An 11,140-nucleotide genomic window follows, 5' to 3' on the forward strand; every position below is an offset into this window, starting at 1 on the left:
GTATTCGCATGTACAATGAGCATCGTGGTGAAGATGATGTGGTGGAGCTCATGCAGGTAACATACCATAGGTGAGCTGTTTCATATCATTTCAGATTAAGAAATGAATCATTTCAGATGATGATGGACCAGCCGACGATGACTGATGATGATGGACCACCCGATGACGATGACCAGCAGACGATGACAGAAGATGATGGACTGAAGACAAGTTTGATGGGTGGTATTATTCAGTTTTCTTGCATTCTATCCTGTGCATGCTTGTTTTCCTGGTGGTCTGCACTTAATGTGTAATACATTAAGTGAAATTCTTATTTCCCATTTTGATATTGATGATAAATAAAAATTCCGGATTGCATGCAGAACAATTAAATTAATGTATACAGCATGTTTGATTCTTTGAAAATGCATGTTCCTGTTTTATCACTTAATGTGTAATGCAATTGGTGAAATTAATGCATGATATTACTGAAGTATCCAATGGTGCGGCTAAAAATGATGAAGCATGAACTTAACTTGAAGAATGGAATTTGTACAGGTAACTGTGAACAAGAACCAGGTACGCATATGATTGTATTTGTTTGTTGGCACATAAGGCATTGGCATAAAAAAATTGCAACAAAATATTACAGTAATGCGCCACAAGATTGATTTCTGTAAGTGCATGTGCGAATGAAAATAGCGAAAATAATAGCATGAATGATAGGTGGTTGATGTATTTTAACAGGTATGAGATCCAAAATTAGCTGTGAAATATTCCAGTTATGCATGCCACAATTTAACATAAAGTACATTGTTCTAATTAGAGTAATTGACTTTCTAAGTGCATGTGACAGCAAAAATAATTCCCAGAATAATAGCATGATTATAGATGACCGTAATATAACTTATCTGAAATTTTCAAATATCCAATCTCATTTGTTACCTGAAGTTAACATAATACACCAAAGTGTTTAAAAAGCGAGTGTCCAGAATGATCTTTGCCAGTGCTTTATGGGCAGAAGACTCTTTCTTAAGCCATGGCTTCTTTCTCTCACTTTCATTAAGAGGATCATGTTCACATTTTCCACCATTTACACCTTCCTCCAACACCCACTCATGCTCATCAACAACATGGTGTAAAATCCAAATACAACATAAGGTGACTACATATTAACACATGTATGTACAGTTTGCACGAACTAGATAAGTATTGCTGCAAAAACCAGTAGTACTTCAATGTGAATCTTACTTTGAGATTTTTTGAGTCATTAGCACATGTTTTTGAACAATACCAAAAATGGTTCCTTATTGATGGTGCCCACAAGGTCAAATCTGCATTGTCTTTAGATTTAGCAGCCTAAAGAATAAAATCAATTCTAAATAAAGAAAGTTTTTTAACTAATTGCTGGTTGATATCTTCAACACTTACAGTAGTGATTTTCTTTGCAATGTTCTTTGCTCCATGCCACACATCATTCTGATGTGTGACCTCCTTATATTTCTCTTCCCTTTCTAAAAAATGCAATAATGCTTAATTAATAAACAAATGCATGTTGTAAATATTCCCTTACTGTCTTTTAAAGGGTAAACACAATTAATTATATAACATTGTAATCAATCTGCAAATGAAGTTGTTAATTATTGAAAGTCTGACAATATTGATTATAACAGGTTGAACTATTAGAGTTTTAGGAATTGCCATATTGTTATAATGTAGATACTTACTCATCAATGCAGCAATTTCAATATGACCATCAGTTACCACCTCCTTCATAACTATTGGTGTGCAAGCAGTGTGTCCATCTTTTCAAACCCAATCCTCTCCATATTATTGCTCTTACCAGCAGCTTCTCTCACATCAACCACATTCATTTGCAGTATGGCACGATCATTGGTATCAGCCAAGCTGTAAGCACAATATTGTGGACTATGGCCAGGCGAGTCATTCCTTCCATCACCACTCAATATAACCTCTTTGTTCTCTCTTTCTTTCCAACATTTCTGTTTGTGTTCTTCCAGTAGTCATTAATGGCAGGGATGATGTACAACTTCTGATACTGATTGAATAATATTGATGAGAAATACTGCAGATTACAGAAGTTGAACATCAACCCCACCTTGGCGTAGGAATTGCCAGAAACAACAAAGCAGAAGCAAGCAAGGTTGCCTGCTCTTGTTGCAAGAGGGTTGAGCTGCCCATCTGCCTCCAACATGACAAGACCTACACACCCCCCCAGGATACGACCAGGCATGTTCCAACATATGTTTTCTTATAGCTCAACACACAGCCACATCCTTGTAGTTTACAAACACTCCCATGTAATGATGTTATCAAAGCTATAAGAGTGTCTGTAAACACAATACACTTTTCCTTCTTGATTGCATCTTCAGGAGTGACTTCTTCCACAGTAGAGATGTATTCTGGTTGAGTCGTCTTATGTTGCTGCTGTTGTTGTTGTTGGGTTCCAACATCTTCTGTGGGCTCATCTCCATCATGTCCACGGATTGTCACATTGAGCAAGTCATTCAGTAATGGCACGTCAAAACCCGGGGGACATACACTACAGTAAAATGGCAGTAAGAGATATATTGGACGAAATATTTTATGCCATATTCAGTGATATATAATGTGTATATTTATGTTTTAAATCAATAAGCATTACAGTAGGAATGTCACAAAGATTATTATTGAGGTTTTGCATCATCACTTACTCAAGAGAATCGTCCGACAAAACCTGGTCTGCCTGGATAGTGTGTTCACCAAAATTGTCATTATCATCATCACTTTCATCATCAGAACTATCATCTTTGGCTGTCAATGTTCGACTGTCAGAAATCACACTCTGACCCGACTTGAGATATAAACACATATTGCGTATTTAAAAAGTAATACTCTCTGCGCGAAACTTTGCATGTATGGGTTTCAAATTATAAACTCAGTAATCACAATAAGTTTCCAATTACCTGATAGAATATGATGTTCTAACATCCGACAAAGCAGACAATGGACGCGGATTGAGTGCGCGCTTGGCGTTGAGGTTTTAACTATAAAATATTTCATACGAATGTTTTATGCGAATATTTTAAAAAAATAATAAATGTTTACGTTTTTTGAGCAGCACTTTAAAACATATGTTCTTACTGGGAGAAGAAAAATATTTGGAAGGTGTACTTGGCGGCATATCCGTTGATTCCATTACTGTTTCGGTTTGCGTGTCTGCATTGCTAAAGTGAGTTCAACACATACATAAAAAGCATTATCAAGTAAACAAATAACACACAAAAAAGGTCAGAGGTTTTATCATACTTACCAAACTATACGATTCATCGCAAGATAGCTGTCAAGAAGCATATCCGCCACATCCTTGTCTGTTCTCAATTTATGCTGCTCCTTAAACGCTCTCCATCGAGGGAAAGAACCCAACAAATACACTTTAGAGGCATCTCTACTAGCATAATATTCTTTTCTACTCGACGACATGACTCAGTGCTCTTGAAAGATTGAGAATTTCTTTCTTAAATTGTCGGCTGGTCATGGTTTTTAGACTGAACAATCCGGGGGATTATCAACTTCGGGTGGAGTCCCCAGGCTGGCGCACGCGCAGAAGCCGTGTCTTTAAAACAGGCAAAAAAATAAGAAATTTCAACCGCTCTTCACCGCAATTTCGGCTCTCTTCACCGCAATTTCCACCGCTCTTCACCGCAATTTCCACCGCTTTCACCGCAATTTCCACCGCTCTTCACCGCAATTTCCACCGCTCTTCACCGCAATTTCCACGGCTCTTCACCGCAATTTCCACCGCTCTTCACCGCAATTTCCTTTCGCTTCTACGCATGTGCGAGCTTTGTTTATATTTTTCGTTTTGGTGTGAATCCATTTCATTTGCGCAACATGAAGTATTCAAAAAACTAAATTAAAATGGCGGACGCATCAAGAGTGAAGAGTGGAGCTTTATAAAACCATTCAACAATTGTCTTTTAAAAGACAACCAAATAAATATTTTGAAAAACAACTACTGGAAGATATCTCCTGTAAGTTTGTCGATTTTATCTAAGTTTGAGATACTGTGTATAATTATTTTTACAGTGATTGTTGGATGATTATTAAATTTGGATAAAAGATTATACTCAGATAATGATTTTGTTTATAAAATACCTTCGTACTCTGTTCTAATATTGCAGGATTCAGATTTATGAGCAAGATAATCATGCTTCTATGGTCAAAGTAGCTCTTCTGAGTGTGTTTCATCATCGACATCAATGCCATGTGGGTCAACATCACTGAATGAAACTGCTTCAATACGAAAGCTTACAAGTGAAGATATAGATAGGAGAGTATAACATCCCAACCTATACATTGTAGTTAAAATATAATAACATATCAACCTCAAATTCAACTAATATTTTGTATGCAATCAAGCAAAATTTGGAAATGCTGGTTGTTAATTTTACTGCAATTATTACACAAGATATGATTACACTCCTTTATCATTACCCAATGCTGTCAGAATTGCTATCACATGTGAATGCAATATAATTTTTGTACACAATCATTATTTAATTATTGTTTTCAGCATAAATTATGCCTTATAAGGCCTTCTCCAGACAATATTTATTGCAAGCTATATGATATTTGCTCCAATATTTGGCTATATTTGTGAAAGATACAGTTGCAAGCTCATTATGATCTATTGCCTCGTTATCTGGTCCTTAACAACATTTCTTAGCACACTACTTAATAAACACCTATGTAAGCTTTTACTGATTTCATACAGTGAGTTAGAAGTCAGATATGTTAAAAACAGAAGGAAAATGGTAGGTTAATGAATAGTTTGGTATGTTCTTGGTTCAAAAGTATCTTCCGCATTTAGTGGTGGCAATAATTTTATTATAGAGAAAACACAGGGTATGTAAACATGTGAAATAAATATGTTATTATTTGATGTGTTTCAGGTAACTCCAATCTTGGGTGTGCTTCTTATCATCTTGGGCTTTATATCTGTTGTTTGAACCTGTCTAGGGGCAAATTGAAAAGAGTCAGGGTGATATTGTTGCAGACAAGGATGTTATCATTCGTCGTTCATGGTTGAATGATGCGAAACATATGTTACGCTGGTAGGTGATTTTTAACAACAGATGTTGCTTACTGCAGGATGAACTGTTTAGAACTGACAGAATTATCCAGTGTAAATATAGTTAGTTTGTGTAGGTTTCCTGCTGTAGTAACACTGAATCAATAAGAGATGATCCAGTATGCCATTCCTTGTTATGCCCTTGATCCTAGCTTCAAAATACATTGTTCTTTCTTATGTAAGTTAAACATGTATACTGAAATTAAAAATCTATTTATTATTTCCGTAAAGACATTTCTATCATATAAGTGTTAGCAATTGTCTTTTTTCTTTGTACATACAGACAGAGCCACAGCATCCGCAGTCCTTATATTGTGGGTTTGGTATGTAATATACAATTTCTTTTACCTAAAGCTATGAATCACCGACACGCCCACTGAATCTAATTATGATGTCACTTCCGTGGCGGGGCTTATTTCGCTACTTCCTTACGCTTTGACTTTTGACTCCGTTTTCATAGGCGTGGTCAGACACGCCCCCTTAATCTAATTATGATTTCACTTCCGGTGGGCGGGGCTTATTTCGCTACTTCCTTACGCTTTGACTTTTGACTTCCGGTTTTTCGATGGGCGTGGTCAGACACGCCCACTTTATGTAATTATGACGTCACTTTTGGTCAGCGGGGCTTATTTCGCTACTTCCTTACGCTTTGACTTTTGACTTCCGGTTTTTCGATGGGTGTGGTCAGACACGCCCACTTAATCTAATTATGACGTCACTTTTGGTGGCGGGCTTATTCGCTACTTCCTTACGCTTTGACTTTTGACTTCCGGTTTTTCGATGGGCGTGGTCAGACACGCCCATTAATCTAATCATGATCACTTCGGTGCGGGCTTCTTTCGCTACTTCCTTACGCTTTGACTTTTGACTCCCGGTTTTTCGATGGGCGTGGTCAGACACGCCCACTTAATCCAATTATGACGTCACTTCCGGTGGGCGGGGCTTATTTCGCTACTTCCTTACGCTTTGACTTTTGACTTCCGGTTTTTCTATGGGCGTGGTCTGACACGCCCACTTAATCTAATTATGAGGTCACTTCTGGTGGGCGTGGCTTATTTCGCTACTTCCTTACGCTTTGACTTTTGACTTCCGGTTTTTCGATGGGCGTGGTCAGACACGCCCACTTAATCTAATTATGACGTCACTTCCGGTAGGCGGGGCTTATTTTGCTACCTACTTACGCTTTGACTTTTGACTTCCGGTTTTTATATGGGCGTGGTCGGCAGTAAGGTCACAGTCCTCAGAACGTGCATTCTAATTGGTTGACCCGTAGCCAATAAAAATCGTTCCCATGTAAACGTCATAGGCGCTCTCTGTATGAATTTATTATTATTCTACACTCGCTTGCTGGGCTGGCTACATCGAATCATTTGTTATTTCCTATAATAGTGTTTTTCGCTTCTACGTTCACTCGCTGGCTTCATCGGTTCTTTCTTATAAAAAGTTCTTTGAGGGACAACTTCGGGTTATATATTATTTATGGCATCTTCCGGCCTTTCTGATGTCGCGGCGGAAGAAGGGGGAGCAGATACGACAAAAGCCAAGGTGAAATATTAATTTTTCTGCTTGTATTAATATTCTGCTTGTAGTAAGTTTTATAATATTTCAAATTATCTTTATTTTTCAATGTTATGAACTCAACTACATTAGAATTGACAGATATAGTTGGATGAACACAAAAAAATTTATAAATACGACAATTCAGACGCTTTTCACGTGCCATTTATTTTGCGTTGATTTGCATCGGGCAGGAGTATTTTGTCAATGCCTATCTAATATATCAGGCCACACTCTGCCTGTTGGGACAAGGCATTGGTAGGTGCCTAAATGTGTATTTTTTTACAATTAGCTAACCTCAGGATGGTCCAAGCATGGCAAAGGTTCCTGTCCAAATTGTGGTTTGCAATATAGTTGCCGTTACAAGCCACCAAGTTGTTCAGGATGCAAATTTTGAGCTTGGAGGATCATATGTCCCTAAAAAAAAGCCTCGTCCATTGGTGCCTAAGTGTACCTTGGTGGTGCAGCCATCAGACGGGTTATCAATCTACTCGGTTAATACCAGTACCTATGATGATCGATGTATTGTGGTTCGTGAAGAGGCTTCATCTATGTGTCAGCATCACCTGTGTAAACAGAATAGAGCCATTCATATTAACAGCCAAAAAGTGGCAAGCTTTAGTTGTCAGCATTTGGAATCCACCAGAGATTGTACAACTCCTCTTCAGACATTCAATGGGATATCAGATGAGGTCATTTCCAGTTATCTCTGTGATGATGAAACAAAAAAAACCCTGGCAGAAGTGGCAAATGCATCAAAGGCACAGTCATTTCCAGTTGTGGTGCATGTTTCTCCAACTATGTATTGCATCTTTGGAATGGCAACCACAAACAACACTGTTGGATATTGCCATGTCAAGGTAACGGAAAAGGAAATTAAATGCTGTTCCAAAGACTGCAAAGGTATGTTGAAGAGCAAGCAGCAAAAGTCCCGAAAAGTTTGCACCCACATTCATCTTTTATTGGCTCTTGGCATTTTTACACACAACGAATGTGTGTCAGCAGATCTTCGCCCACCAATAGTGACAGACAGTTCCTTGACAACAATTGACAGAAGTGGGAGCAAGTCTCGCAAGGCAACCATGGGACTTAAAATGAAGTTAAAGTTGCCATATGTCATTCCAAAACCCATTATTCAGGCAGCAGGTAAAATGGATTTTTCCGTGTGGCCAGAGCAGTTTGAACCAGACCAAACTTTGTGTGATTTGTGTAAAAGTCCTCTTGGTCAGTCCAAGCCACACCCAAATCAACGTGGGCGATCAATCATAATGACCAATGGATGTCCATTCAAAACAGTCAAAATGCTAGTCAAAGATTGCTCATGTTGCTTTGCTATGCACCAAGTGTTTCTCTACACATTAGGTAAGTATATACAGTTCAATATTTTTTTGTAGTATAGTAATTCTATGTTGACAGGTGAGTTTCTATTTCACAGTGTACATGTTGGCTCAGGGACAAAGGTTAATTTGATTCAATTTTATTGCCTTTTAGGTCTGTTTAATATTAGTGACAAGGTTCTGGTGGCACTTGAAATTCTATTAGAGTTCCGAGAATTGTTCAAAAGAGGAGTGCCAATTTCTGTAGCCATGAAAAGTAAATTAGCCTTGATGGTCCAGAAAGTTGAGGTAATTTCAAGATGATTGTGTATGTACTATGCAATAGTATGCTGTACAACTGCCTAGAATCTGTCAGTGTCAGATTAGTCTTAGTATTTACAATAGGACTAGTCTAATAAAATTGGCAAATCGTCTGGTATGGGAATTTGTTAAGGCCCTGTTAAACGATGCAATTTTTCTTGAAACTTGCAACTCCACTCTTGACTGATGTAACATTGGCAAAGTGTGACTTCACGAATTAAAATCTCTCAAGAGTAGCATTGCATTGCAAGTTGCAAAAAAATTGCACTGTGTAACAGGACCTTTAGTCTTGCTCTAAATATTAACAAAGTATCCTGTTGTATTTGTTAAGGAATCGCCAACAGAAAATGAGTTGGAAAGTATTGCTACACATTTATACAATGGGTTTTATTGCTTTGAGGCAATAACTGAATGCAATATGGATTCAGGTGTTTGTGGAATTTGTAGTACTGTTGGTGAAGTGTATTTTGGGGATGGGAATGAAAAAATTGCTGCAGCATTAGCGAGGTAAAGCATTCATGGACCAGAATGGCCACATGAGAATTTTAGTAACATTTTGGTCTTTAGTAGTGTTCAATTATTAAAATGTCCTTGCTGGTCTTTAGCCTGTTCTCAGATCCCTCTGATTTGCCAGAGCTTCTTACACAAAATATTTGCATTTTCATTGTAGATTGATTACTCACCACTACAAGATATAGATTGTGAGGAAGATGATCCTATTTCCCTTGAGATGTTCTTGGAGAAATTAAAATACAATTTGGTGGAAAAAACAACCTACACACGATCGGAAAAGGCCACTATCCACTTTTCCACCATTCCACCAGTCATAGCCCCATCATTGAGAGGTAAAAAATTGTTCAACACTGAAGGGGAAAAAAAAGTGCTTTTCTCAAGCAATATGGCAAACCTAATGAAGGTTTGTAGCATTACTCATAGTACAATTTAGCCATTCAATTAAAATAATATATGCTATATAATACAGCTTGTTTGTGACCATGAATGGTTATTTGGACCAGAATTGATTTTTTAAGTGAATTTAATTATGCATCTGTTGCACAGGTGATCCAGCTCTTTTGCATCATTGGATATCATCTCAAGTAGTTGACATGAACACAATTGAGCAATGCAGTGTCGAGAAGCTGAAAGAACTTTGTCATTTGTGTAATATAGCAATTTCAGGCAAATCAAAGATATTTACTGTAATTTACGATTGTGACTTGGTATTAATTTGCACGAAATAACTTGCATTTTATTTCTTTCCGTCAGGCAAGAATGCTCATTGATTTGCAATCATTGTATGAAACCTTGCTGGTTGGTTCATGTCCTTGCCATGGCTTCAGAAAAGTGCCAGGACATACTAGTAGTTTCTACCACATTGTTTGTCGCCATGGCGTAAGTATAGAAATATTTCACCTGCAATGCAACTCTACTTTTGAGACGTGTAAATTACGAAAGTACAACTTATATTTCGTATTGTTCTCTCAACATATCGAACATCTTCACTGACACTAATTAACATCTCTCAAGAGCAGAATTGCATTGCAAGTTGCGAGAAAAATTGCACCCTGTAACAGGGCATTTATCATCTTGTTTTCTTAGACAACCGTAGCCCTAGTCTTAGACGTATACAGTGATATACCATTTAGAGCATTTATAAAATTTACATTTATAGAATTTTTACTCTGGGTGTTCTAAAAAATAATCCTTTTGGGTGTCCTTTCCTTTCAGGTAACCGCAGCTTCAAAGTTTCTGACTTTACAGGAGTCAGTAAGAGATGCTGCCGATCTCTATTTATCATTTAAGCATATTCCTCTTATTTTTCTTTGCGACACGGCTTGTGGGTTTGTCAGGCACTTAGAGTGCCGGGTCAGTAAAGAAATGACCGAACAGCTATGGAAAGATAACAGAGGGTGTTTTGAGGTACCATCGTTGGATAAACCACCATCAAAGGTATCGTTTACGAAAAATCTACATATTACTGGTGTATTGTGCACATTCATTGCCCTGCAACATTTTTATTCAGTCAAGGTTAACTTAAGATATGACTTGAAAACAGTTTAGAATATTCTGAAAACCCATAAAATGGAACAAATATATTATTAATTTTGTCGTCATGACACTTCTAGGAAATGAGTGTCCCTATGCTGACAACAGCAGAATACAGAAAAAGTGACAATGATATGATACAGGTGGAGGATGGTAGCATGATTCATCCATTGACAGGCACATCCAGGAGATATGTTTTAGGTGACAGATTTCACACAGCAAGCAATCCTCACAAGTCACCCCTTTGTAAATATCACAACATAAATCTTTTGTCTCAGTCGAACACGATAAAAACAAGCTATCAAGAGTCCGAAAACAACCGAAAGAATGTGCGACGGTTACGAAGCTCGACGATGCAAAATTTTTCCACGCACTATTTTTATAACTTTTTGATGGATTTCTATCAAAATGAGGAAATAGTAAAAAAGCAACACGACGTAGCTTCGAGACAGCTAAAACCTGGGCAGATGTTATGCAGGAATTCATATATGCAATTTGTGATAAAAGATGGTGAAAAATAAGCATTAGGGTTATTACTCATCGCGCGCTTGTTGTTTATGGGTAGGTGGAGCTCATCAGTCTTGGAAGACAGTCCACCTAGGAGAAGGAAAACTCTGATTTAAAACCCCCGGACTCGTGCAATAAATGGGTCAGGCTGTCCATGTCGGATTCATTGATGCTGCTAATAATTATTGCAATACTTAATGTTTCCTAGGCATGCTGACGAGCCCTGAGATAGGGCGAAACAGCCATTATACACGTATTGTTATACGTAGTATTATTTATT

The 11,140-nt window shown here is 37.7% G+C and overlaps 4 protein-coding genes across 15 annotated transcripts; 2 read left to right on the plus strand and 2 right to left on the minus strand.

The window, feature by feature from the left end:
- Nucleotides 1-157: 157 nt before the first annotated feature.
- LOC114516154 lies at nt 158-1,766 on the minus strand. 4 transcript variants are annotated; one of them, XR_003686272.1, is made up of 4 exons: nt 1,707-1,760; nt 1,411-1,493; nt 925-1,338; nt 158-200 (listed from the first exon to the last, which is right to left on the minus strand). XR_003686272.1 is itself a non-coding variant. In XM_028535555.1 (4 exons), exons 1-4 carry the CDS (start codon nt 1,753-1,755, stop codon nt 1,073-1,075), a joined length of 312 nt encoding a protein of 103 aa, XP_028391356.1. In that variant the 5' UTR covers nt 1,756-1,760; the 3' UTR covers nt 321-1,072. The 4 variants fall into 4 exon arrangements, 2 of the variants coding, with proteins under 2 accessions (XP_028391354.1, XP_028391356.1); XR_003686273.1 differs by having other exon boundaries at nt 196-281; nt 1,707-1,766; XM_028535555.1 differs by lacking the exon at nt 158-200 and having other exon boundaries at nt 321-1,144; nt 1,231-1,338.
- Nucleotides 1,767-2,218: 452 nt separating this feature from the next.
- Nucleotides 2,219-3,666, minus strand: LOC114516159. Of its 2 annotated transcripts, XR_003686275.1 has the most exons (5): nt 3,293-3,666; nt 3,124-3,206; nt 2,946-3,026; nt 2,694-2,833; nt 2,219-2,542 (listed from the first exon to the last, which is right to left on the minus strand). XR_003686275.1 is itself a non-coding variant. In XM_028535558.1 (4 exons), exons 1-4 carry the CDS (start codon nt 3,460-3,462, stop codon nt 2,811-2,813), a joined length of 357 nt encoding a protein of 118 aa, XP_028391359.1. In that variant the 5' UTR covers nt 3,463-3,666; the 3' UTR covers nt 2,576-2,810. The 2 variants fall into 2 exon arrangements, 1 of the variants encoding a protein (XP_028391359.1); XM_028535558.1 differs by lacking the exon at nt 2,219-2,542 and having other exon boundaries at nt 2,576-2,833.
- Nucleotides 3,667-4,365: 699 nt separating this feature from the next.
- On the plus strand, nt 4,366-9,147 carry LOC114516136. 7 transcript variants are annotated; one of them, XM_028535522.1, is made up of 8 exons: nt 4,366-4,887; nt 5,002-5,096; nt 5,397-5,436; nt 6,503-6,658; nt 6,963-8,032; nt 8,162-8,295; nt 8,639-8,814; nt 8,978-9,147. In XM_028535522.1, exons 5-8 carry the CDS (start codon nt 6,985-6,987, stop codon nt 9,003-9,005), a joined length of 1,386 nt encoding a protein of 461 aa, XP_028391323.1. In that variant the 5' UTR covers nt 4,366-4,887; nt 5,002-5,096; nt 5,397-5,436; nt 6,503-6,658; nt 6,963-6,984; the 3' UTR covers nt 9,006-9,147. The 7 variants fall into 7 exon arrangements, with proteins under 7 accessions (XP_028391323.1, XP_028391320.1, XP_028391321.1 ...); XM_028535519.1 differs by lacking the exon at nt 4,366-4,887 and adding an exon at nt 5,182-5,291 and having other exon boundaries at nt 4,896-5,096; XM_028535520.1 differs by lacking the exon at nt 4,366-4,887 and adding an exon at nt 5,191-5,291 and having other exon boundaries at nt 4,896-5,096.
- A 253-nt stretch (nt 9,148-9,400) lies between these two features.
- Nucleotides 9,401-10,896, plus strand: LOC114516137 (HMG domain-containing protein 3-like). 2 transcript variants are annotated; one of them, XM_028535527.1, is made up of 4 exons: nt 9,401-9,468; nt 9,574-9,699; nt 10,036-10,257; nt 10,434-10,896. In XM_028535527.1, the coding sequence occupies exons 2-4, from the start codon at nt 9,580-9,582 to the stop codon at nt 10,872-10,874; spliced, it is 783 nt and encodes a 260-aa protein (XP_028391328.1). In that variant the 5' UTR covers nt 9,401-9,468; nt 9,574-9,579; the 3' UTR covers nt 10,875-10,896. The 2 variants fall into 2 exon arrangements, with proteins under 2 accessions (XP_028391328.1, XP_028391327.1); XM_028535526.1 differs by having other exon boundaries at nt 9,407-9,506.
- The last annotated feature ends 244 nt before the right edge of the window (nt 10,897-11,140 follow it).

This window comes from Dendronephthya gigantea, unplaced genomic scaffold (genome assembly GCF_004324835.1).
Source record: "Dendronephthya gigantea isolate DGI-Jeju-01 unplaced genomic scaffold, DenGig_1.0 000005F, whole genome shotgun sequence".
Taxonomy (NCBI): Eukaryota; Metazoa; Cnidaria; class Anthozoa; order Malacalcyonacea; family Nephtheidae; genus Dendronephthya; species Dendronephthya gigantea.

What these genes read in the sequence shown, in the direction of transcription:
- LOC114516154 (XM_028535553.1), bottom strand. Translation starts at nt 1,755, where the DNA reads ATGAAGGAGGTGGTAACTGATGGTCATATTGAAATTGCTGCATTGATG. An exon ending in TGAAATTGCTGCATTGATGA is followed by an intron (nt 1,494 to 1,706) that starts GTAAGTATCTAC and finishes TGCATTTTTTAG; the next exon opens with AAAGGGAAGAGAAATATAAG. An exon ending in TTGCAAAGAAAATCACTACT is followed by an intron (nt 1,339 to 1,410) that starts GTAAGTGTTGAA and finishes TTTATTCTTTAG; the next exon opens with GCTGCTAAATCTAAAGACAA.
- LOC114516159 (XM_028535558.1), bottom strand. Translation starts at nt 3,462, where the DNA reads ATGTCGTCGAGTAGAAAAGAATATTATGCTAGTAGAGATGCCTCTAAA. An exon ending in GCGATGAATCGTATAGTTTG is followed by an intron (nt 3,207 to 3,292) that starts GTAAGTATGATA and finishes AACTCACTTTAG; the next exon opens with CAATGCAGACACGCAAACCG. An exon ending in AGAACATCATATTCTATCAG is followed by an intron (nt 2,834 to 2,945) that starts GTAATTGGAAAC and finishes TTATATCTCAAG; the next exon opens with TCGGGTCAGAGTGTGATTTC.
- LOC114516136 (XM_028535522.1), top strand. Translation starts at nt 6,985, where the DNA reads ATGGCAAAGGTTCCTGTCCAAATTGTGGTTTGCAATATAGTTGCCGTT. An exon ending in AGTGTTTCTCTACACATTAG is followed by an intron (nt 8,033 to 8,161) that starts GTAAGTATATAC and finishes ATTGCCTTTTAG; the next exon opens with GTCTGTTTAATATTAGTGAC. An exon ending in TGATGGTCCAGAAAGTTGAG is followed by an intron (nt 8,296 to 8,638) that starts GTAATTTCAAGA and finishes GTATTTGTTAAG; the next exon opens with GAATCGCCAACAGAAAATGA.
- LOC114516137 (XM_028535526.1), top strand. Translation starts at nt 9,414, where the DNA reads ATGAACACAATTGAGCAATGCAGTGTCGAGAAGCTGAAAGAACTTTGT. An exon ending in ACATTGTTTGTCGCCATGGC is followed by an intron (nt 9,700 to 10,035) that starts GTAAGTATAGAA and finishes CTTTCCTTTCAG; the next exon opens with GTAACCGCAGCTTCAAAGTT. An exon ending in TGGATAAACCACCATCAAAG is followed by an intron (nt 10,258 to 10,433) that starts GTATCGTTTACG and finishes TGACACTTCTAG; the next exon opens with GAAATGAGTGTCCCTATGCT.